This window comes from Bufo bufo, chromosome 1 (genome assembly GCF_905171765.1).
Source record: "Bufo bufo chromosome 1, aBufBuf1.1, whole genome shotgun sequence".
Classification (NCBI taxonomy): domain Eukaryota; kingdom Metazoa; phylum Chordata; class Amphibia; order Anura; family Bufonidae; genus Bufo; species Bufo bufo.
This window is the reverse complement of record NC_053389.1, coordinates 155,924,130-155,950,375: the sequence shown is the minus strand read 5'-3', so window position 1 is coordinate 155,950,375 and position 26,246 is coordinate 155,924,130. Positions and strand designations below refer to the sequence as shown.

Genomic DNA, 26,246 nt, shown 5'->3' with positions numbered 1-26,246 from the left:
ATTGCGGCCCGCTATTTGCGGGCCGCAGCACAGGCACGAGTCACACACGTCAGTGTGAAAGAGGCCTAACACTGAGTGTTTAAACACCGTCTGCCCCCAATAAAGGGTCAATTTTTGGAAGGTTTCTAATATGAAAAAGGATAAAAAATGTGACAGCATAGTGTGTTTTTAAACAGGCTGTTTGTTAACACAGTCAACTATATCTTTACCAATAGCTGCACTGTATATGTCAGTGACATTATTTGCTATTGCTGTCATTGCTTCAAAGAGCTTCAAAGAGCTTCAAAGAGGTGGGGGGAGGGAGAAAAAGCAAAAATCTATAAAAATAAAAAAAATAATAAAAAAGAGAAAAAGACCAATTTTCAGGACAAGTAGAGCACTTTTGATTTGTGTAAAATAAATTGAGCCACTAATCAAATTTTTAGAACAATTCAATGAATTGGACATGAAATGAATTTCAAGAAAATTGTTTATATCACATGTATGATGTGTTGTACCCCTATATTGTATATGTTTCAGTATGATTTTGTTTATAGTAGCATTTTTTTTATAGTACAGTATGAGGCATGATAATACATTATGGAGCATTGCTTATAATACAGCAATGCAACGAATACTGTGTAAATTATTCAGAATTGGCCAGATTGACATTTGAAATATGATGTGCCTTTTCCACAAAATGAGGCCTGAAAATCAACATAAATGAGTTCACTCTTAGCCGTTTTCCATAGTGTGAGTACTGTTCCTATGAATACCCAATTTGTATATTGCAGGGGAAATAGAACTTGCAGATGGCAGTGGACAAGTAAAGAATCTTCTGGAGAACCAGCAGTGTTATGCCAATGAGCTCCTCAGTGAAAGGGAGACGTGTGTCCTGCTTGCCGTGAATAGTAAGTAATTAAAGACACATCAGAAACAGGTATTTTTAAAACTCCATATTCATAGAAAAAAAATTTTGAATAATAATTGGCTGTTTTTCTTTGTCATTAAATACAAAATATTGTATTCTATCGCAGTCTGCACCGAGAGAAAAAAATATTTTTACAAAGCAGATGTGGATCTGCTGTCACTTTATTTTACTTGAGGCTACTCCTAAGAGCCTTATCTAAGTGGCCCCCTGGTATTTATCCTTTAACCACTGTAAAGGGATCTGGATTTCACTGCAGGGGAACCACTAGGTTGCTACCTTCTGGAGTAGTCTCAAGTGGCTGCCAACGACCCACAGGGTTTAGAGACTCCAATGTGGAGCCCCAAGAGATCAGGAAAAACTGTATTCAGCAACAAACCGAGCTCAGGACAGGCAGAGTATATGTAATCCGATAAACAGTCCAGGGTCATGGCGGAAGTTGGTACATGGGCAGATAAACGTAGAACAGTACATTTTTGCAGGACGTTAGCAAATAAGAACCTATTGCTCAGGCACCTACATATAGGGAAAGGTGCTTGAAATACTCCAAGGTGGCCACCCATTGGCTGGTAAAGATTACAGTGTGTGTACTGGCTCTTTAAGGTCCAAAGGGAGCATGTGCACCCTACAGGCAGAGAAAGAGGCCTAGCCAACAAGAAGCAGGCTGCAGCATGCATAGTGGAACAGAGCTGATCCAGCGGCACGGACTGGTGGATCCATGACTCAGAATCTAGTTGATTCACTACATTGGGTTCTCTCTGGTTGCAGTGAATGGTCTGACTTGAGAGAATCAATCAAGGCTATTTGTCATCCTAAACGTCCAAACAAAGTAGGACGTTAAACAGCCAGGACAAGAAGTATACAGAAAACTGTTTTTGCAAAAATAAATTCATGGAATATTTGTAGGGACCTGCTGGTTCACTGGTAAAGCGTTACATACATGTGAATTTTAGGAAAGGGGAGTGAGAATGATACTGCAACACATTTACATAAGCATTAGGGCCCATTCAGATGGTCGTAGTCATTTGCGGATACGCAAAGCACGGATACCAGCCATGTGCATTCCGCAATTTGGGGACCGCACATGACCGCAACCATAATAGACAATTATGCGGACAAGAATAGGACATGTTCTATCTTTTCTGCGGAGCCGCCGTACAGAATAATGGATGCGGACAGCACACATCTTTTGAGGGCCCATAGAAATGAATGGTTCCGCAGACCTTCCGCAAAATTGCGGAACGGGTGTGGATCCGTTCATACGGCCGTGTGAATGAGCCCTAAATCTTATTTAATTTTAAGAATTCATCTAAACTTTTTTTTAAAGCATTCACTGTTCCTGCCGTTATGATGTCCTGAGGTAGGCTAACCCACAGATTTACAGTTTTTACGGTGAAGAAACTTTGTCACCTCTGGAGACTGGAGAACTTTTTCTTTTCCAGACTTAGGCAGTGCCCCTTTACATGGAACAGCATTTCACAATATTTTTTTTGTAAAGGTTATTTATATGTTGTATAAGTCAATTATGTCCCCCTTAGATGTTTCTTCTCAATACTAAATAAATTTAATTCTTTTAATCTGTATTGATAAGTAAGACCCTCCATGCCCCATTAGTTTAGTGCTCTTCTTTGTTCTTTTCCCAGTTCGATGGCATACTTTCTATGGATTTGTGCCCAGAACTGAATTGCATATTCTAGATGAGGCTTTGTAAACATTCGTATAATGGTAATATTACATCCCTGTTCTGTGAGTCCATGCTTCTTTTAATACATGCCAATATCCTTCTTGCCTTAAGAGCAGCTGATTGACACTGTATTAAGTTATTTAGTCTAGGATCTACAAGTACACCCAAATCCTTTACTATAAATGACTCTTCCAGTGATACTCCCCTCTAGGACATATGATACATGTAAATTATTTGTACCCAGATGCATAATTTTACATTTATCCACATCGAGCCTTAATTGCCAAGTGGATGTCCAAACCAGCTTGATAGTTTATGGGCATCTTCCATAGACTGCAAAATACTGGTGTCATCTGCTAAAATAGAAACAGCGCTTGCTCTGTCTTCATATAGTGATGTCGCGAACATAAAATTTTCAGTTCGCGAACAGCGAACGAGAACTTCCGCAAATGTTCGCGAACTGGCGAACCGGGCGAACCGCCATAGACTTCAATAGACAGGCGAATTTTAAAACCCACAGGGACTCTTTCTGGCCACAATAGTGATGAGAAAGTTGTTTCAAGGGGTCTAACACCTGGACTGTGGAATGCCGGAGGGGGATCTATGGCAAAACTCCCATGGAAAATTACGTAGTGGACGCAGAGTCGGGTTTTAATCCATAAAGGGCATAAATCAACTAACATTCCTAAATTGTTTGGAATAACGTGCTTTAAAACATCCAGTGTGTGTATACGATCAGGTATGATGTTGTATCGATCAGGTAGTGTAAGGGTTACGCCCGCATCACAGACATTGACAGACCAAACTCCCCTTTTAATGCACCGCAAACAGTTCATTTGCACAACCGCAAACTCCCCATTTGCACAAGGTTGGATACCAAGCTAGCCACGTCCCGGTGATGTCATTGAAGGTTTCTTCCTCCACCCAGCCACGTACAACACCAAGGGTCCCCGAAAGGTCAATTGAATTGATTTTTCGAACGGGGAGATGGTTAAAAAAACGCTGGCTCCCTCCCCTTTGTTTTTATCCACGGTGACTGCGTCTGCGCCGTGCAATTTACTGTCACACCCGATATGAGTGGTATTTTCTGTAGTACTATTCTCATCAGTTTAATCCCTCTAACGTCCCCAATCTGGGTGCCATTTATTGAATAGATTTTTCGAACGGGGAGATGGTATCAGTGGTTGGCACTGGCAGTGGGCACACTACAGTCAGTAGAAGCGGGCCTGACACACACTGGCAGCAGGCAAGCAACTGAAATTACACTAAAGTGTAAAAATTAAATGCCTTATTTATCGGCAAGCTACTGTGCCACCCGGTATGAGTGGTTGGCACTGGCAGTGGGCACACTACAGTCAGTGGAAGAGGGCCTGACACACACTGGCAGCAGGCAAGCAACTGAATTTAGACTACTGTCTAAAAATTAAATGCCTTATTTATCGGCAAGCTACTGTGCCACCCGGTATCAGTGGTTGGCACTGGCAGTGGGCACACTACAGTCAGTGGAAGCGGGCCTGACACACACTGGCAGCAGGCAAGCAGCTGAAATTACACTAAAGTGTAAAAATTAAATGCCTTTTTTATGCAAAGTCCTGTGCCAGCCGGTATGAGTGGTGGGCACTGGCAGTGGGCACACTACAGTCAGTGGAAGTCAGCCTGACACACACTGGCAGGCAACTAACCTTAGATTAAAGTGTAAAAATTAAGTGCCTATTTTTTAAGCAAAGTCCTGTGCCACTCGGTATGACAGGGGTGGGCACTGGCAGTGGGCACACTACAGTCAGTTGAAGTCGGCCTGACACACACTAGCAGCAGGCAAGCAGCTGAAATTACATTAAAGTGTAAAAATTAAATGCCTTTTTTAAGCAAAGTCCTGTGCCAGCCGGTATGAGTGGTGGGCACTGGCAGTGGGCACACTACAGTCAGTGGAAGTCAGCCTGACACACACTGGCAGGCAACTAACCTTAGATTAAAGTGTAAAAATTAAGTGCCTATTTTTTAAGCAAAGTCCTGTGCCACTCGGGATGACAGGGGTGGGCACTGGCAGTGGGCACACTACAGTCAGTTGAAGTCGGCCTGACACACACTGGCAGGCAACTAACCTTAGATTAAAGTGTAAAAATGAAGTGCCTTTTTTTTAAGCAAAGTCCTGTGCCACACGGGATGACAGGGGTGGGCACTGGCAGTGGGCACACTACAGTCAGTTGAAGTCGGCCTGACACACACTAGCAGCAGGCAAGCAGCTGAAATTACACTAAAGTGTAAAAATTAAATGCCTTTTTTATGCAAAGTCCTGTGCCAGCCGGTATGAGTGGTGGGCACTGGCAGTGGGCACACTACAGTCAGTGGAAGTCAGCCTGACACACACTGGCAGGCAACTAACCTTAGATTAAAGTGTAAAAATTAAGTGCCTATTTTTTAAGCAAAGTCCTGTGCCACTCGGGATGACAGGGGTGGGCACTGGCAGTGGGCACACTACAGTCAGTTGAAGTCGGCCTGACACACACTGGCAGGCAACTAACCTTAGATTAAAGTGTAAAAATGAAGTGCCTTTTTTTTAAGCAAAGTCCTGTGCCAGCCGGTATGAGTGGTGGGCACTGGCAGTGGGCACACTACAGTCAGTGGAAGTCAGCCTGACACACACTGGCAGGCAACTAACCTTAGATTAAAGTGTAAAAATTAAGTGCCTATTTTTTAAGCAAAGTCCTGTGCCACTCGGGATGACAGGGGTGGGCACTGGCAGTGGGCACACTACAGTCAGTTGAAGTCGGCCTGACACACACTGGCAGGCAACTAACCTTAGATTAAAGTGTAAAAATGAAGTGCCTTTTTTTTAAGCAAAGTCCTGTGCCACACGGGATGACAGGGGTGGGCACTGGCAGTGGGCACACTACAGTCAGTTGAAGTCGGCCTGACACACACTAGCAGCAGGCAAGCAGCTGAAATTACACTAAAGTGTAAAAATTAAATGCCTTTTTTATGCAAAGTCCTGTGCCAGCCGGTATGAGTGGTGGGCACTGGCAGTGGGCACACTACAGTCAGTGGAAGTCAGCCTGACACACACTGGCAGGCAACTAACCTTAGATTAAAGTGTAAAAATTAAGTGCCTTTTTTTAAGCAAAGTCCTGTGCCACACGGAATGACAGGGGTGAGCACTGGCAGTGGGCACACTACAGTCTGTGGGCCTGCAGCTCCTCACACACAGGCAGGCCAGGCAACTGCAATATGTATATAAAGGAAAAAAAAAAAGCAGACTAATGTTGCAGCCCTAAAAAGGGCTTTTTGGGGTGCTGTCAGGACGCTGTCCTTACAGCAGAGATCAGATGAGTCTTTCAGGACTGGAGTGGACACTGAATTCACTAGCCTAGCTATCGATTTCCCAATTAAATCAGCAGCAGTTACAGTCTCCCTCCTCTCACTAAGACTGCAGCTTCAGAATGAATCTAAAATGGATGCTGTGCAGGAGGTGGGAGGGTCTGGGAGGGAGGGTATGCTGCTGATTGGCTGGAATGTGTCTGCTGACTGTGAGGTACAGGGTCAAAGTTTGCTCAATGATGATGTATAGGGGGCGGACCGAACATCGCATGTGTTCGCCCGGCAGAGGCGAACGCGAACAAGCTATGTTCGCCGGGAACTGTTCGCCGTCGGATAGTTCGGGCCATCTCTATCTTCATACACGTTCACACAGTGTGCAGTCTGACATTCAGTATAAACCATTCCTGTCTTCCAAATAAGAGGACTGTTCTTTGTAGTCTAACTTGTTTATTGAAAAAACAGGATTGTTTAATTGGTAAAACTACAAGAATACAAATAGCAAGTATAAGTATAAAGTATAGATAGCATGTACTATAACATTTGCATTAACATTGAAAGCACATGGTAAAATGGCTGCCTGTACATAAGCAAATATGTAGAAATCAGCAGCACTCACCAGTTGAATGAACAAAATCTGGTTACTTTATTTGTACCAGCAGCATACAGACAGCGACGTTTCGACCATCTCTGGTCTTTCTCAAGATTGCTTGAGAAAGACCAGAGATGGTCGAAACGTCGCTGTTTGTATGCTGCTGGTACAAATAAAGTAACCAGATTTTATTCATTCAACTGGTGAGTGTTGTGTATTCCTAAATATTTGCTCTTTGACGGGACCCCTAGCCAGGATCTCCATCCGTGAGCACCATCATCACTATTCTTATTATTGGTATATTTCTCCTAAATTGGGGCCTGTAGTGCTGCTTAAGATTACATGTCTAGCTAACAGTAGTAAGTTAGTAACAACTCCCTGATTAACAATTACAACTAGCTGAACAGCTCTGCATAACATCATGTCCCTAAAACAAAGGTAGATCTCTCACCAGATATGCTAATACAAGGATGGTGAAGTTTAAGAAGGAGATATGCAAATGGTCAGCTCTGCTGATGTGTCCTGGAGACTGGAGGGTTCTCTATCCCAGGATGTTTTGCACTCCCACAATAAAGTGCACCGCCCACAATGTCTTTGTAACAGGAAAAACAAAGTGTAATACAACTTAAAACCGCTAGATGGTGCTATAAACACAATAAACACTTCAGAATTACCAAGGCTCTGGCAGAATGAACTAGAATCATTTTCTAAACCTGCTGGGCAGAACAGCATTATTAATCCCATCCTTGATATCATTAATTAGTTAAATAACATGATACCCAGCATTTTACCTTGGTATATACCACTTATAACCTAGGACCATGCAGAATAGTAATCATTAACCACAACTCTCTGGACACGGTGCTTCAGCCAATTTTCAATCCAATTACAAACTGTACTGTCTAGGGCGGCTTATAGACCTTATTTTATCTATTGAACAACTATGAGGGATTGTATCAAATGCCTTTGCAAAATCCTGGAGCACTATATCCACAGCTTCCCCTCTATCCAGGCTTCTACTCATCTCCTCATAAAAACAAATCAGGTTAGTCTGACAATTTCTGTAGTCTGCAATTTCTTGGTAAACTTTTGCTTGCCATCACCACGTACTCCTGTATATACAGTAGTACTTTAGGAGTCTTTCAAACATTTTCCCACAACAAAAGTCAAGCTTACTGTCTTCAACCTTGCACTTCTCGGACTAGAATCCTTCAACATTAACTAGTCAGGAAGTGGACCTGGCCCATCATCTGACATCCTAACACAATTTGTTAAATTTGTTAACCATATGTTGCCCATATCAATTGCATGTGCACAACAAATTACAACATTTAACTCAATAAACATTGCATTAACTTTGTCAATTGTAATTAAAGAGGACCTGTCACCACTCCTGACATGCCTGTTTTTATAGCTTCATGCATTCCCTATGTAATAACAATTCTGGAGAATCTACTTTTATGACTCTAAGATGTGCCATTCTTTTATTATTTCTACTAGAAGTTATGAATGAATTGTTATTAGCCTTCAGTAAGGGTAAAGAGGGGAGGTAACAAGTTGGGGGGGGTGTACTTGCACAGTCTGAAAATGGCAGCAATGATTGGATAGAGTGAGTCTGTGCAGGTACACCCCCCCAACTTGTTACTTCCCCTCTGTACCCTTACTGAAGGTTAATAGCAATTCATTCATACCTTCTGGTACAAATAATAAAGGAATGGCACAACACAGAGCCATAAGAATAGATGTTCCAGAATTGTTATTACATGGGAAATGCATGAAGCTATTAAAACAGACATGTCCGGAGTGGTGACAGGCCCTCTCAGCCCCCCTAGCTTAAACACCCTTAATGACCAGGCCACTTTTTACACTTCTGACCTACCCTACTTTCACCGTTTATTGCTCGGTCATGCAACTTACCACCCAAATGAATTTTACCTCCTTTTCTTCTCACTAATAGAGCTTTCATTTGGTGGTATTTCATTGCTGCTGACATTTTTACTTTTTTTGTTATTAATCGAAATTTAACGATTTTTTGCAAAAAAATGAAATTTTTCACTTTCAGTTGTAAAATTTTGCAAAAAAAACGAGATCCATATATACATTTTTCTCTAAATTTATTGTTCTACATGTCTTTGATAAAAAAAAAATGTGTAGGTAAAAAAAAAATGGTTTGGGTAAAAGTTATAGCGTTTACAAACTATGGTACAAAAATGTGAATTTCCGCTTTTTGAAGCAGCTTTGACTTTCTGAGCACCTGTCATGTTTCCTGAGGTTCTACAATGGCCAGACAGTACAAACACCCCACAAATGACCCCATTTCGGAAAGTAGACACCCTAAGGTATTCGCTGATGGGCATGGCGAGTTCCTAGAATTTTTTATTTTTTGTCACAAGTTAGCGAAAAAAGATGATTTTTTTTTATTTTTTATTTTTTCTTACAAAGTCTCATATTCCACTAACTAGTGTCAAAAAATAAAAACTTCTATGAACTCACTATGCCCATCAGCGAATACCTTGGGGTGTCTTCTTTCCAAAATGGGGTCACTTGTGGGGTAGTTATTCTGCCCTGGCATTCTAGGGGCCCTAATGTGTGGTAAGTAGTTTGAAATCAAAATCTGTGAAAAAATGGCCGGTGATATCTGAAAGGTGCTCTTTGGAATGTGGGCCCCTTTGCCCACCTAGGCTGCAAAAAAGTGTCACACATATGGTATCTCCGTACTCAGGAGAAGTTGGGCAATGTGTTTTGGGGTGTCATTTTACATATACCCATGCTGGGTGAGATAAATATCTTGGTCAAATGCCAACTTTGTATAAAAAAATGGGAAAAGTTGTCTTTTGCCAAGATATTTCTCTTGGCAATATTCCTTTTATGACGGTATTTTTAGACATTTGGATCCCAGACTTCTTCTCACGCTTTAGGGCCCCTAAAAAGCCAGGGCAGTATAAATACCCGACATGTGACCCCATTTTGGAAAGAAGACACCCCAAGGTATTCAATGAGGGGCATGGCGAGTTCATAGAATTTTTTTTTTTTGGCACAAGTTAGCGGAAATTGATTTTTTATTTTTTTTTATCACAAAGTCTCCCTTTCCGCTAACTTGGGACAAAAATTTCAATCTTTCATGGACTCAATATGCCCCTCAGCGAATACCTTGGGGTGTCTTCTTTCCGAAATGGTGTCACATGTGGGGTATTTATACTGCCCTGGCATTCTAGGGGCCCTAAAGCGTGAGAAGAAGTCTAGAATATAAATGTCTAAAAAATTTTACGCATTTGGATTCCGTGAGGGGTATGGTGAGTTCATGTGAGATTTTATTTTTTGACACAAGTTAGTGGAATATGAAACTTTGTAAGAAAAAGAAAAAAATTTCCGCTAACTTGGGCCAAAAAAATGTCTGAATGGAGCCTTACAGGGGGGTGATCAATGACAGGGAGGTGATCAATGACAGGGGGGTGATCAGGGAGTCTATATGGGGTGATCACCCCCCTGTCATTGATCACCCCCCTATAAGGCTCCATTCAGATGTCCGTATGTGTTTTGCGAGTCCGATCCATGTATCAGTGGATCCGTAAAAATCATACGGACATCTGAATGCAGCCTTACAGGGGGGTGATCAATGACAGGGGGGTGATCAATGACAGGGGGGTGATCAGGGAGTCTATATGGGGTGATCAGGGGTGATCAGGGGTTAATAAGGGGTTAATAAGTGACAGGGGGGGTGTAGTGTAGTGTGGTGTTTGGTGCTACATATTACTGAGCTACCTGTGTCCTCTGGTGGTCGATCCAAACAAAAGGGACCACCAGAGGACCAGGTAGCAGGTATATTAGACGCTGTTATCAAAACAGCGTCTAATATACCTGTTAGGGGTTAAAAAAATCGCATCTCCAGCCTGCCAGCGAACGATCGCCGCTGGCAGGCTGGAGATCCACTCGCTTACCTTCCGATCCTGTGAACGCGCGCGCCTGTGTGCGCGCGTTTACAGGAAATCTCGCCTCTCGCGAGATGACGCATATATGCGTGATTCTGCGCAGGGCTGCCGCCTCCGGAACGCGATCCTGCGTTAGGCGGTCCGGAGGCGGTTAAGACTTTGCAGTGGTCCTTCTGGTGTACTGCAAAGGTAAAAAAACTCCTACGGTTCTTGACTTTACTGCCCATGGTGAGGGTTATTTGCTTCTAGCCCCAGCCACACTACCAAGACAGGCTGGCCACCTGATCTAGGACTGCATCCCACAGTTAGGTACTGCAGAAAGTATATTGAGACTGATTGCACACCTTTAGCCCATCTTGGGAGATAGCCAGTACCAATAGAAAGAGACTCGGAAAGGATGATCATTACAGCCACCTCTTATATACAGCCTTTTGGAATAGCCTACTTTGTGAAATATAACATGGTTATAAGGGAAAATAATAGCATTCTTAATACAGAATGCATAGTACAATAGGGCTGGAGGGGTTAAAAAAATATTAAAAAAATTAAACTCACCTTAATCCAGTTGCTCGCGCAGCCCGGCTTCCCTTCTGTCTTCATCTTTGCTGTACACAGGAAAAGGACCTGTGGTGACGTCACTGCGGTCATCACATGGTCCGTCACATGATCCATCACCATGGTGATGGATCATGTGATGGACCATGTGATGAGTGCAGTGACGTCATCAAAGGTCCTATTCCTCAAAGAAGAAGACAGAAGAGAAGCCAGGCTGCGCGAGCAAGTGGATTAAGGTGAGTTAAATATTTTTTTATTATTTTTTAACCCCTCAAGCCCTATTGTACTAAGCATTCTGTATTAAGAATGCTATTATTTTCACTTATAACCATGTTATAAGGGAAAATAATAAAATCTACACAACACCTAACCCAAACCCGAACTTCTGTGAAGAAGTCCGGGTTCGGGTCTGGGTATCAAACATGCTTATTTTTCTCACGCGCGTGCAAAACGCATTACAATGTTTTGCACTCGCGCGGAAAAATCGCGCATTTTCCCGCAATGCACCGGCATCTTATCCGGGCAAAAAACATGACGCCCGTGTGAAAGAGGCCTAAAAGTCCAGAATGCGCCCCAAGGGAATGAGAAAGCAACCTTCCTTCATGGTGCATGGGCCTAGGGAGGGGCATAGCCACCCTGAGGCCTACTAATACCCTCAGGCCACTACAACAACTACCTTCCTCTGGACATCTGGGCTCGCTGCATAGTCACATATAGGCTGTTAGTATGTGAGAAAAAAACAATGAGTGACACCATTCTGAATTTTTATTACAGCACACATAGAGCAATAAGAAATGTATGCTGTTTGTCGCTATCACCAAAACTAATTTGCACTTCTATAAAAGTTTATGTTACTTGTATATTATGTGTTTTTTTCAATCTATGTCCCTGAATATACTACCCTTCCCTGAGTTGTATTATTGAAATCTAGAGTTTTAGCTGAGATGTGACATCACCTGATAACATTCCCCTGCATTCCATGACATCACCATGCCCTCCCAAATAAATCCTCCCCCACATTCTGTGATATCACTATCCCGCCTTAGATTTCCTCACACTCTATTCTCTGTCTGCTAGTATCGTAACCTGTCATTCATCTTCTGCCTATTAGTGATATGGAGTAGATAACATTCAAATTTACTGTATTCTCTTTCCTCAGGGTCCCCGGACTCCTCAGATGTCATATTTACCCCATTACTGAATGATGATACCATTGTAAATGCCAAATTTCTAGGTAAGGGTGAACCTTTAGAATTCCACAAATACCTTGCCAAATCCCTACATCTCAAGCAATCTACGTATTATGTGGTCTCCATTCTGTATTATGTATTTGACGTCATCGAGAAATGACTTCATTTTCATCAACACTCTCTATTTCAGTTTTACTGACTATATACAAGACTATGTAGCTAATGCTAAATTCTGCAACTGTCTAATATAATTTGGGGGAATTTATCATTCACCCCATGCCACTTTTCTGGTGCAAAATATTGTCGCAAGTGGCATTTCTATGCTTCCCTCGCCAATTTCGGAAAAGGGGGAGTGAGAAGGAAGGGGAGCTTTCAATTTAGATGCACAGGGTGCTGGAGGATGTGCCTAATATATATTGAGGCTTGCATCTAGCCATAAATGAGGTGCGTCCTCTAGAAGCACATGCAAGATCACAAACCAGCATAAAATGCCGGTCTTTTGTAAATTCCACCCTTTGTGTTAACCTTACCATTTTTAAGATGTCTACTTGATGACAGTGAATAGGATCATTCCAGTTTACATCACAGGCTGACAACTTGTAAAATACAGGTGAAACTCGAAAAATTCGAATATTGTGCAAAAGTTCATTTATTTCAGAAATGCAACATTAATGCAACTTAAAATTAGAATTTTGTGAAAAGGTTCAATATTCTAGTCTCAAAGTGTCACACTCTAGTCAGCTAATTAATCCATACCCCCTGAGCAAAGGGTACCCTCAAAATTATGACTTTGGGGTTTCATAAGCTATAAGCCATAATCATCCAAATTACCAGCAAGTAGGGCGGCTACTTGCTGGTAGCTGCTGCAGAAATCCGCCCCCTCCTCTTGTTGATTGACAGGGCCAGCCGGGATCTCCTCCTCCGGCCAGCCCTGTCGGCGTTTCAAAAATCGCGCGCCCGTGTTGAATCGGCGCAGGCGCTCTGAGATGAGGAGGCTCGTCTCCTCAGCACTCCCTCAGTGCGCCTGCGCCGATGACGTCTTCCATTTCGGTGATGTCATCGGCGCAGGCGCACTGAGGGAGTTCTGAGGAGACGAGCCTCCTCATCTCAGAGCGCCTGCGCCGATTCAACACAGGCGCGCAATTTTTGAAACGCCGACAGGGCTGGCCGGAGGAGGAGATCCCGGCTGGCCCTGTCAATCAACACGACGAGGGGGCGGATTTCTGCAGCAGCTACCAGCAAGTAGCCGCCCTACTTGCTGGTAGAGACCGAATTTGCATATGATAAAACTTCGTTTTTTGAATAAACTGCTGGATCAAAGTAAGTAACACAATTATATTGTCATATATCGCAATATAACTAATTTAACTAGCCCCCCAAAAAAAAAATCACTTTAGTGGGGTGACAGAAGCCCTTTAATGTGCCCAGGTTTTCATATCAACATAGGTTGGTTTAGAGACTCTATGCTGCCTATATCTATATCTACTGCAATCAGTGTACTGGCAGTACTGGTAGTAGACTGGCAGTACTGTGCCATGTGCCACTTGTAAAAGCAGGGGAGTGACTAGGGGCCCACCTTGCTCAGGGGCCCACGGGGGATTCACCTGTACCCCTGTGGGCCAGTCCGAGCCTGGCTGAGACCCCCACCAATTGCTAAAACTAGAAGAAAGAAGCACTGTCTCTTCTAGCTGTAGATGGACTGAAGACTGTCTCATAGTGACTGTCTATTGAGCCCATCTTCAGCAATGAGAGTCCGTTTGAATCCTTCATTCTCCTTGTTTAAGCGATAGGTGGGGGTCTCAGCACTTGGAACACCAGTGTTCAAAACCTTTGATATGTAACTATGATATAGCAAACGTTTGTTAAAAGTATAGGTACAATTTAAGGGTTTGCTACAATTATATACAGTCTAGACAGTTGTACAATGTAAACATAAATCATCTGATTCACTGACAATGAGCGGAAATCTTGAAAAAGTTGAGGAGCTAAAGTAGAAACTATTTAAAGGGGTTAGCCACTTTCTGGTTACTGTTGACCAGTGTGTTTATAAGATGATTATATGGCAATTACTAATACAGTCTTTGTTGAAATTCTGCACCATTTTCTATATTTTTTAAGGCATGTCCCTTGTTTACAAAGTATTTTGATCTGTCCACTCAGAGGTCCTGTCCATAAAATGGCTGCTGATGGAGGGTCATGTGACCAGGCAACTCACCTCCATGTAATGTCTCCTCCATTATAATACACTACACCTGTCATCTGTACTTGTTCTGTTGGAAGTTTAGTGCAGATGTAGTGTATTTGAATGGAGGAGACATCACATAGAGGTGATTTGCCTGGTCACATAACCTTCCATCAGCAGCTATTTTATGGACAGGACTTCTGTGTGGAAAGCACAAAAGACATTGTAAACAAGGGGGCATATCTTATGAAATATAGAAAATGGTGCAGAATTTGAACAAAGACAATATTAGTAACTGCCATATAATCATCTCGCAAACACATTGGTCAACAATAACCAGAAAGTGAACAACTCCTTTAAGAAAGCTGCAGAACTTTTGATTGCAAGATGTTTTATCACCTACTACTGTTTTATCACTATTCTCTTCCTTTGTTATGTAGGAAGCCAGTAAAATTTTGCAACTTAGAACCAGCTGATTGCAGCTTGGTGGGGAATGGAGCTAAACAAGGTGTCATAAGGGTTGTGGGCTAAGAAATACCATTAAAGTGTTGATTCAATGACTTCAGTGTGTGTAAAACTTCATCAGGGAACGATGCCAGAAGTGATGGGATAAGTTATGGCCATCAGTGAGAAGAATGTATATACCAGGCGGTTACAAACTGTAATATTCCTCCTTAGGGGATTAGTTCCTTGCTTTTGACTCCTGGGAGTATTTTGGACAAGCCATCACTGAGCTTGTCCACTCTGTACTTATTTCTCAAGTTTACTTTGTGTGCCAGAGCATGGCAGGCTTTCTGGCTACAGGCTTTAATGCAGATAGTTGGCTGGTGGAGGCTAAAGAAGTGTTCTCTGAAAAAGAGTTCTCCCACAAAAAATACACTCCTTCCTTCCACGCAGCTTTTAAGGATTTGACAGATATTTATAGAGATCAAATTCTCTGTTGGTGGGAGACGCAGAGTCTGGAGAGCTATTTAAAACACAATATTGTCCCACGTGGACTTCGGATCTCTCTTCTGCCAGCAGCAAGGTTCAGGAGCCCTGGATTTTTAAGCAAGTGGGAACAAGAGGCCACCAATAGCTCTCTGCGACTCATGCGTCTCCTTTTGGCCGAAGAAAAAAACAAACTGGAAATTTTGAACAAAAAATTAACAGAAAGCATTGAAGCAGAGTTTGCGAACAAGGAGAAACAACTCCAGAATTATCTTAATAAATATCAATATCATCCTAAAGAACTCAAGCACCGCCAATTTGTGAGGGATCTGGCAGACTTCAAAGAGAACAGGATTTATTCTTCTATAGCCAACCGAGGGGATACCGGGGGTGTTCACACTGACCTCTCTTTGACCGAAACTGAATTTTCAGATTCTGACAGTATACCGAAAGGTAATAGGCAATCCCCCCGGGGGGGGGGGGAGAATTGCCGTGGTCGACAAAGAGGAGGTTCCCGTGGGAGGGATCGTCGTTTTTTAGGGGGAAACCTTCCATACTCGGGTCAACCCAATCCCCCACAAGTTTACCCGTTACGCAATCGGGCTCAATCCCTCCAAAACCCCTAGGACCCCAAGTCGTCAATCTGTCCTCCCGCCCTCTTAATGCTATTGAGACCCAGGTCCTTCAACTAGGCCTCTCATTTGTACCTACTCCTAATTTTAACAGATTTGATATCATAGAAGATCTCTGTTTGTTCGCAAACTTCGCTGGCATAAATACTTCAAATTACAAGAAAGGAAACAGTGCCATGAACTTGGCATCCCTCTCGAGATCCTCTCAGATGTACGTCTGTTATACGATCTTGATAGGGAACCAGAACAACAAGAGTGTCTGGGTCCTTTCACTAAGTTAAAAACAAAAAGTAATAAAATGCCACCGGTGTCTGCAGAACTGTCCTGCATTGATGTTTTCCTTGATTTGGTTTCACATCAAATTGAGGAGTTAAGACCATCGCACTACTCTAATATTGACCGGACCCAGGCCACTGTGATTTCCGATCTTGAGAGCGATCGCTCCATAGTTATCAAACCCTCGGATAAGGGGGGTAACACAGTGATCATGGATCAGGGTGAGTATAGAGTGATGTGTGAATCTCTTTTACATGACCCCTCTACATACGAGGTGTTACCTCGGGATCCCACTAATGATTTCAGGTCTGAATTGAAAACCATCCTTGAGGAGGCTAAGTTGGCACGTATCATTTCTGACAAGGAGTTTAGGTTTTTACTACCCACCTGTCCTCGCATGGCCACATTTTATTGCCTCCCCAAACTTCACAAGAAAACAAATCTACTCAAGGGGCGCCCTATAGTATCGTGAGTGGGCAATTTGTGTCAAAACGTAGGAATATATGTTGACCAAATTTTGGCCCCGTTTGTGACCGCCCTTCCCTCATACACCCTCGACACCACAGATCTTAAGCGGTTGGAGGGCATCTACACAGAGGCGGACAGTCTGCTTGCAAGCATAGATGTAGAGGCGTTGTACTCTAGTATTCCTCATTCTTTGGGTCTCAAAGCTGTGGAATTCTTTTTGAGCAGTCGTGGTCGTCAGTATCGCGCCCACAGTCTCTTCATCCTCCGTCTGTTGGAATTCACGCTCACCCGCAATGTGTTCTCCTTCAGCGGCAAGGTCTACCACCAGCTCAGGGGCACCTTGATGGGGAGCCCCTGTGCCCCATCGTATGCAAATTTGTTCCTGGGCTGGTGGGAGGAGACTCAGGTTTTTACAGATGCGGGATCCGCTGCCATGGACCCGGTGGGACTGTGGGCGCGATACATTGACGACATCTTTATCATTTGGAATAGTGATGATGTTTAGTTTCGTTCTCTAGTGGAGACACTTAACAACAACACCATAGGCCTTCGCTTCACTAGTGAGAACAACACTGTCTGCCTGCCGTTTTTAGACGTTCTCATCGCTAAAACTGAGAAAGGGGAGTTGATTACGTCTGTATATAGGAAACCCACCTCAACTAATACGCTACTTAAGTGGGAGAGTAGTCATCCCCTCCCCCTTAAGGGCATTCCTAAGGGGCAATACCTCCGGCTGAGGAGAAATTGCTCCTCAAAAAAAGAATTTATTAAGCAGGCCGACGACTTGCGGCTCATATTTCGTCAGCGAGGGTACCCTGACAAGGTGTTGAGAGGAGCTTTCAGGTCAGCGTTGCAAGAAAACAGAACGAATGTCCTAGTCCCAAAGTCTAACCAAGCACAGACTGGGAACTTCATCCGCCTTATCAGTACCTTTGATCGGGCAGCACCTGAGGTCCGAGACATTGTACGTAATAATTGGGGCATTCTACTCATGGATCCAGACCTAAGAGAGGTGGTGGGGGAGTATCCACACCTCACCTACCGCAGAGGACGCAGTATTCGCGATAGACTGGTCTTGAGCGAGTTTATACCTCCTTTACCTTCTGGCTCCACGTGGCTACAGTCTAATATTAAAGGCTGCTACAGATCCAGTGACTGCATTGCGTGCAGCCATATGCAAACTGGCAAGACTTTCCATAGCAACATCATTGGGAAAGCATATACCATCAATCATTTCATTAACTTACTTGTGAATGTGGCTAGGAATATGTCGGCAAGACCATCCGCGAGTTCCGCAGGCGTGTGGGTGAGCACTTGAATGACATTTCCAAGGCCAAAGATACACCAGTGGCCAATCACATTCATAATCACCACAACGGCACTGCCCGGGTCTCTGTAATGGGCATTGACATGGTCTTTCCTCCGCGGCGGGGGGGGAGACTGGGACCGGGCGATTCTGCAGCGCGAAACCCGCTGCATTTACTATCTAAAAACAATGGCTCCATGGGGCCTCAATGAGCAGCTTAATTTTAGTTGTTTTCTGTGATCCCTACTGGTCATAGCTTTATTCATTTGTACCACACTTCTTAATCTGGTTTTATCATCAGTTTAACTGTCTGTACTTGAGGCTTGATGCCCTTTAGCCTGCACATATGTAGCTTTACAAGCATTTCATTGCTTTGTTGAAACATGAGACCCTTTTGATTGCTGGTCTCCTCTGCAATCTCTGACGGCTCCGTGGTAAAATTCCCGGCGTCTCGATTGCTTGGCAACCAGCCCGCCTCCAGTGTGCAAGTATCCGTCCCTCCTCCTGACCTGCGTGCCCTGTGGTGCGGCTCCGTGCGCTGCATTCCACGTCTCCCCGCCCCATCACGTGCCTCGTCACGTTGAGCGCGCCTCCCTCTCTGTCGCTCCTAGGGCGGGACGTGGGACGCGGCGCTGTTGTGCGCCGCGCTCCGGGGCACGTAGGTTTGGATCACATGATTGGGTGAACCCGGCCTCATGTGACCTCTCAGGGCGGTCCTGGATGACCGGCGCGCTGTGATGTGCCTTTTAAAAGCGGCATCACTAAGGTATCTACTTGCTGACAGCCCTGCATTACGTACCCAACGCTTTGGGCCCCACAGGGACGCTATATGCTTTATAACACTATGCTGACATAGCCCACTGGCATGCCGGCAATCTAGGTCCATCTGTGTATACAATTTTGTTGTCTGGTCCCACTGGCCCGGTCACTGCTCTTTGAGCCTGTTTGGTCCCACTGGCCCATCCTAGCGCTTTTTCTGAGCCACACTGGCCTTATTGGCCTAGCTCAGTGTCATAAGCCTTACGGCTTTAATTGTTGCCATTTTTGTTATTTTCCCTTTAACTACAGGCTTGGTTTGCCTGCTACCCTTAAATGCATATTTCCCCTGATGAGTTTTTTGTATTGAAACGTGACACTTCGAGAATTTTTTTAGGGTATATTAGGGATACCGGCCTTTACTAGGGACAGGTATCCAGACGGGGTCGCTCCTTGCGGGGCAAGTACTCCGTATAGGTAGGTAGGGTATTAACGGCCCCTTCCCTGCACTAGGGTCTTACTAGGGAAATCTTTCCCGATCCCTGCCTACTTTTGCAGCAATTTCTATTTTTTTGGCATCATCTTTGCATGGTTTCCAGTAACCGTAACCACACAGAAGACGCACTCCAAGGGATCCTGACATGGCACCCCCCTGATGAGTCCTATCCACCTTGTCCGTCACGGGTGAGAGCGTTCCTTTTTCATTTATACTGGTACCATCTTGTCATTGTTTAGGCCCACATGGGCTTGTCTTATATGTTATTTTGTATAGTTCCTTTGTGCGCCATTTATTCTAACCAGAACCTATTAAATGTTAAGATTTATTCCCTCTGTCCCCTCCTTAGGGGATTAGTTCCTTGCTTTTGACTCCTGGCGGCTGCAGCACTCCTGGTTACCTCCCGAGTTCCTCCTCTGCTGACTGCTGCTCTGTAGCGTGGCCGAGCTCTCCTTCTCTACCTCCTGGCTGTCACTCAGTCCTGACGACAGGTCATCAATATTAACGGCTGGACAACCCCTTTAATAGCTTTAGTATATATTTATGCTGTCCTTCCTGAGAATCAATCCTGCACACACTGCCTTTTTCTTGAGCTGATCCATGCACAGTGGAATTAGCAGAGCTGATGAGACAGGAGATGAATTTCAAACTATTTAACACTCCAATGGGCAATGCAGATAAACTGGAGTCACTGATCATAGCTGTGTCCTAATGAAGCAGAGCACAAAATAGTCAATTTAGGAAATATATTGCTAGTAGGTATTATTTAGACATGGTGATGTACATAGAATTGTCTGCCTTAGGCTGAGTTCACATCACCTTTTTTTCCATTCTTCTGTTCTGTCAGAAGAACAGAAAAAAAAAGCAGATCCTTTATTTTGAGCATCTGTTGTGCTTATTTTGCATTGGTTCGCATCTATATTTGTCAGTTCTGCCAGAGATCCTTTATTTTAGATGGGTGAAAAAGTCCTGCACAAAGAATTTTGTCTCCTGTCTAAAATAAAGGATTAGAAGAATGGAAAACAAAGTGGTAATGTGAACCTGGCCTTAGTCTTGTTTTTTTTAGGTGTGACGGTACAACCACACGGAGCGGTCATAATCCGGTCGGGTTGCGGCGTGCTGCGGTTAAGAACCATGCAACCAATTAGCCCTCAGCTGCCTTTCATTTAACTAATGAAGACCCCACTGTATAGTTGGTCTTTATCGTTAATGGCCGCGCAGCAACTTCAATATCAATCACAGTGCAGTCCTCATTAGTTAAATGAAAGGCAGCTTCGGGCCAATTGGCCGTGCAGTTCTTAACCGCAGCATGGCCCCAACCCAACTGGATCACGACCGCTCCGAAGGGTCATACCGAAATGCTCGCACCGTAATGCTGTACGTTTTTTTTTTGCTTGTTTTTAGTAATGTAGGCCTCCACTCACTTTTTTTGCAGCAAAGTTGGGAAACTGGGGAGAATCAAAGTACTCGAGTCGTAAGCTGAAATCAAAAAAATCTAACAGAAAAAACACAGTTGTGATTTCCACTCCTCCGGAAGGTAAAGCACATGAGGGCATATACTGTATATGAAAAGGATAAACATGCCAAAAATAAATCCATGGAGTTATATGACACAGATCACTGTGATATCGAGCAGCATTAATAAGCAAAACAAACTTGCAGCCATTGTAGAGGATGTGCTACTTCTGACATCCATTCTAGTGGGCTCCATTAATTACAAATGGTATTATAAAGAAAAGTGATGATCAAAGTACATACAGCTATGAGCCACTCTTCTGGTTGCAGTATATTGTCTGGGAAATTTTCCTTTAAATGATGACAACTCCCTATTGTCCTTTACTCTAAGTACCTAAAGTGGTTTCCTATTGTATAAAATGATAACATTTTCATCACATTAAGATTAAATACGGTGTAAAATAGAACTGGCTTTGTTGCCAAAGCAACCAATCAGATTACTCTTTTCATTTTCCAAAGGAGCTGTCCAAAATGAAAGGTGGAATCTGATTGGCTGCTATGGGCAACTATGCAAGTTCTACTTCAGACCACTTTGATAAATGACCTCCAAAGATTTCAAATGGCAGATGGAAGACATTTCACTCACACAAGCAGAACTTATATTCATACTTTTTCTTTTCCACAGTGGCAGGAAAACAGAGCACATCTGTCCGGAAACGAGTGGCTAAATCGTGAGAATACAGCTTCAGACCTCCAGATTGCTGGAGTGGGACATTTTCTCTCTGCAAATATATATATATATTAGATTTTTAGAATATATTTTGTCATTACTGTCAAGCACATTCACTTTCACTCAAAAGCAGGTACTCAGAAGAAATCTATAGTGAAAGCAAAGAGACTATCTCTTGATATGCGGGCCAAGGAGGTACTGGGTGCAGGGCCGGCTCCAGGTTCATGTGGGCCCCCTTACACAGTGATAACTTTCTGAGTACAGAAAATATAGTAGATATCACCTGCAGTCCTATGTAACAGCATAGATAACACAGTCATGGCTATCTGAGTACAGAAAATCTAGTAGTGTTACCTGCAGTCCTATGTAAAACCACAGATGACACTAGTGCTAATAATGTGGTAGTGTTACCTGCAGTCCTATGTAAAACCACAGATAACACCAGTGCTCATAATGTGGTAGTGTTACCTGCAGTCCTATGTAAAACCACCGATAACACCAGTGCTGATAATGTGGTAGTGTTACCTGCAGTCCTATGTAAAACCACAGATAACACTAGAGTAGATCATGTGGTAGTGTTACCTGCAGTCCTATGTAAAACCACAGATAACACTAGAGTAGATCATGTGGTAGTGTTACCTACGTCCTTAGTGTGCCTTCCTATGTCTCTCCCATGGACTCCATGCTGGAGCTGCCTCCTCTTCCATCTTCTTCTTGCCCCGCACAGAACGTCCTCATGCAGCTGCGTCAAGGCATAGGAACACTGTGGGCATGGTGATGGTGACACACAGGGAGAGACACACACTTAGGCTACATGCACATGACCGTTCCGTTTTTTGTGGTCCGCAAATCGCGGATCCGCAAAACACGGATGGCGTCCGTGAGCGTTCCGCAATTTGCGGAATGGCACGGACAGCCTTTAATATAACTGCCTATTCTTGTCCGCAAATGTTAAAGAAAAATTGCGGAGCAACGGATGCGGACAGCACACGGAAGGCTGTCCGCATCTTTTGCGGACCCATTGAAGTGAATGGGTCCGCATCCGAGCCGCCAAAACTGCTGCTCGGATGTGGACCAAAACAACAGCCATGTGCATGAGGCCTTAGGGAGAGAGACACACACAGAGGGAGAGACACACACACAGGTAGAGACACACACACACACACAGGGAGAGACACACACAGGGAGATACACACATAAAGGGAGAGACACAAACACAGAGAGGGAGAGACACACACAGGGAGAGACACACACACAGGGAGATACACACACACAGGGAGATACACATACACATACACACACACACAGGGAGATATATACACACACACACACACACACAGGGAGATACACACACACAAAGGGAGAGACACACACACAAAGGGAGAGACACACACACATACACAGGGCCAGACACACACACAGGGACAGACACACACACACACACATACACAGGGCCAGACACACACACAGGGACATACATATACATACAGTATGGACAGACACCTATGCGATCGTCAACCAACTTCTATCTAATGTGTGGCCACCTTTAGGGAACATTAAAAGGTAATTCCACCTTTAGTTATGCTCCAACCTTTTGTTGCTTTCTAATATGACTCCCACTGATTCCCAGTACTGAGGAGACATGGACTGGGGTTTAAAAGGGAATTATCAACATGTACCAAAAGGTGGTCTAAACCGTAACCCATTAGGCACTGGCTAGACTGTGGTATGGAGTCTAAGCAATGCTTTAGGCCTCATGCACATGGCCGCTGTGTGTCCATTCCGTGCATTAGGGACCACAATTTGTGGTCCCCAATGCAGGGGCAACGTCCGTGCGGCGGCCGGGGCGGATCGAGACCCATTCAACTTGAGTGCGGAGGCACGGACAGAAACACCACAGAAGCACTCCGTAGTGCTTCCCATCCGTGCTACCATTCAAGTGAATAGGTCCATATCCGTGATGCACGCGGCCACTGCCCAGTGAATTGCGACCCTCCGTATGCGTGTGCAATGGCTGTGTGCATAAGGCCTTAGACACACACAGGGGGGCACAAACACACACACACACAGGGACAGAAAGTCACACACAGGGACAGACAGACACACACATCATGGCCCTCAGAATACACCCATATCTGTACTAATTGCACCAGATTCCACTGCACCTGAACCCCACTGCCCCTGAGTGCTCCACCTGCCCCCTCATATATGAGCTCCATATGCTGCCCCTCACCTGCTCCCCATGAAGCTCTGTGTACTCCAGGACTGCTGCACATCCTACCCCAATGGGCTTCTTGAAGGCACACACAGCCCCTCCTCCTTCCACAAGCTGCTGCAGTCGGGGTTTGTCAGCACTTCCCACATTTCGTCATTTGACCATGAAGGAGCATGTGACCAGTGACATCACAGACCTCCTTCTAACAACTCCATTCTAGCATAGCATCTACCGAAACTCCATGTACCCTATTCTGAGTCCTGGGGCCGCCCACCCCAGCAGTGCACATGGCGAAAATTGTCTGCATAGCTGGGGTAAGCTGCCCTAGAATTCAAAACAGGCAGGACACAGCTGCAGGAGTGAGTGGGCACAGTGGACCCCCCCCCCAGGAGCAATGGGCCCCGGCACTTGCCCGGGTGTGCCGGGTGCTGACGCTGGACCTGACTGGGTGATATAACTCCAAAGGTGGCAATAGACATTAGAAGTTGGTTCATGGTTTAACAGCCATTGAACAAATATCTGGTGAACATTCATGTCAGAGACACGGTCATACACTTTTTACTCCGTATTGGCCGTTACAGTCGTTCAAACTGTGCATACATGTTCAATGAAATAGGGCGATGAGCAAAAGATCTTTCGAGGAATATTCATTCAAAGAAAGATCTTTCATTTGACGAAAATTTCAAACACAGCCGACACCTTTGCAGACAATGGTGGTCTGTCATCAGGCAGATAATACGATCGTTCATTGTTAAATTTCACCCAAAAACGTTTGGGTAGTCTAAAGTGTATGGCCACCTTTAGGGTATATTCGTGGGCGTAGCTATAGGGGGTGCAGAGGTAGCAGTGGATACTGGGCCCAGGAGCCTGAGGGGGCCCAAAGATCCTTGTGCCACATAAGACAACACGAATATTATAGAAAGTGCATGTTGGCCGGCCAAGTTATACCTCTGGCTGGAGGGAAGGGGTTAGGTCAAGAATTTAGTATTGGGGGGGGGGGGGGGGGCTGTTTCGATTTTTGCCTCAGGCAGCATGAAAGCTTTGTGCTTCCCTACCCCTGGCCACAAAGAACTGAGGGAAAGGGGGCCCAAACTGAACTCTTGCACCAGAGCCCATGAGCCTTTAGCTACAACCCTGGGTATATTTACATGCTGCAGATTAAATGCAGACATTTCAGTAAAAATAACATTCATACATCTGAATGGGTTATTTTGCATGTTAATATAAAGCACCTTTAAAGAGGTTCCCCATCTTGAAAAAAAATCTGATTAATAATTCAGTCTGAGATGGACAATGTCATTGCTGCCTTTACCCTTTTGTTCTCTGAGCATAATGGCTCCAATTTTTACCTTCACAGTTTAATTATTTTATATTTTAAACTGCCTTCTAAGGAAACACCAACAACTACTGTTTTTCTATGGAAAAGGGGATTAAAGGGGTTTTCTCACTTCAGCAAGTGGCATTTAGTATATAGAGAAAGTTAATACAAGGCACTTAACTAGTGTAAGTGGATAGGTCATCAGTAAAAATATCTCAGAAAAAAACCTTTTAAATTTGACATAGCAGTAGTAGAACCATTACAGCTTGGCGAAAAGTCCCATACCGACATCACTTGGGACACAGCCCAGAAGAATAAAATGTAAGCGAAGACACAGAAGTGCACCACATTTGTCAACTGACGAGAGTTAACTCTGACATAGCAGCAGCAGAACTGTTGCGTGCTTGGTGAGGAGTCCCACACAGACACTGCATGGGCCAAAGGCCAGAATACTTACAGTTATGCGAAAGCGTGGAAGTGCACCACACCCCTTGAACTTTTCCACATTTTTCCATGTTATACCCGCAAACTTAAATTTATTTTATTGGAATTTTATGTAATAGACCAACACAAAGTAGCAAGTATGTGTGCAGTGAAAAGAAAATGATGCAGGGTTTTCAAAATTTTTCATAAATAAAAATCTGGAAAGTGTGGCGTGCATTTCCCTTTACTCTGATACTCCTAAATAAAATCCATTGTGACCAATTGCCTTTAAAAGTCACCTAATTAGTAAATAGAGTCCACTAGTGTCTAATGTATTCTCAGTATAACTACAGCTATTCTATGAAGGCCTCAGAGGTTTGCTAGAGAACATTAGTGATCAAACAGCATCATGAAAAAAAATTGGAAAAGTTCAAGGGGTATGAATACTTTTTCAAGGCACTGCGCCACAACTGTACAAGTGGTACTGCAGAAACTGAACTGCCAGGTGGGAGTTCAGCTTGCACATAAGTTAATTGCTGGTCAAGAATAGTTTTTTCATGGCCAAACATTCTGTTATGGATGTCTCAAGATGGAGCGAAGGAGAAGAAGGAGGAGGAGTCTGAGCAGTAGAAGAAGAAGCTCATGATAACAAGGACACTGTACTTCTTGGGGATGCAGGCTGGCTGCCATAAAGACCAGGAGAACGAGGACAAAGATGTTGTGCTTAGAATACTGGCCAGTTTTATTTTCTCACAGGATCCAGTGATACCACCTCAATTGCTACAATAGAGCTCTGGTACCTATGTTTGTGTTTTAAAGGACCACGGTTAATTTTAATCTTGCAGATCTTGTGGTTTTGTGTGGTGGCCTTGTGGGAAAAAAATACATAT

At 44.0% G+C, this 26,246-nt stretch overlaps 1 protein-coding gene across 2 annotated transcripts in view; it reads left to right on the top strand.

Annotated features, from left to right (window-relative positions):
- Positions 1–21,478, top strand: part of C1HXorf65 (chromosome 1 CXorf65 homolog) — a 28,557-nt gene extending 7,079 nt beyond the window's left edge. For both annotated transcript variants that reach the window (XM_040431088.1, XM_040431087.1), the window contains 4 exons: positions 774–890; positions 12,139–12,213; positions 20,651–20,752; positions 21,356–21,478. In XM_040431088.1, coding sequence (XP_040287022.1) covers positions 774–890; positions 12,139–12,213; positions 20,651–20,752; positions 21,356–21,405 — 344 coding nt within the window. In that variant the 3' untranslated portion in view covers positions 21,406–21,478. The remainder of the gene's footprint in view (positions 1–773; positions 891–12,138; positions 12,214–20,650; positions 20,753–21,355) is intronic.
- The last annotated feature ends 4,768 nt before the right edge of the window (positions 21,479–26,246 follow it).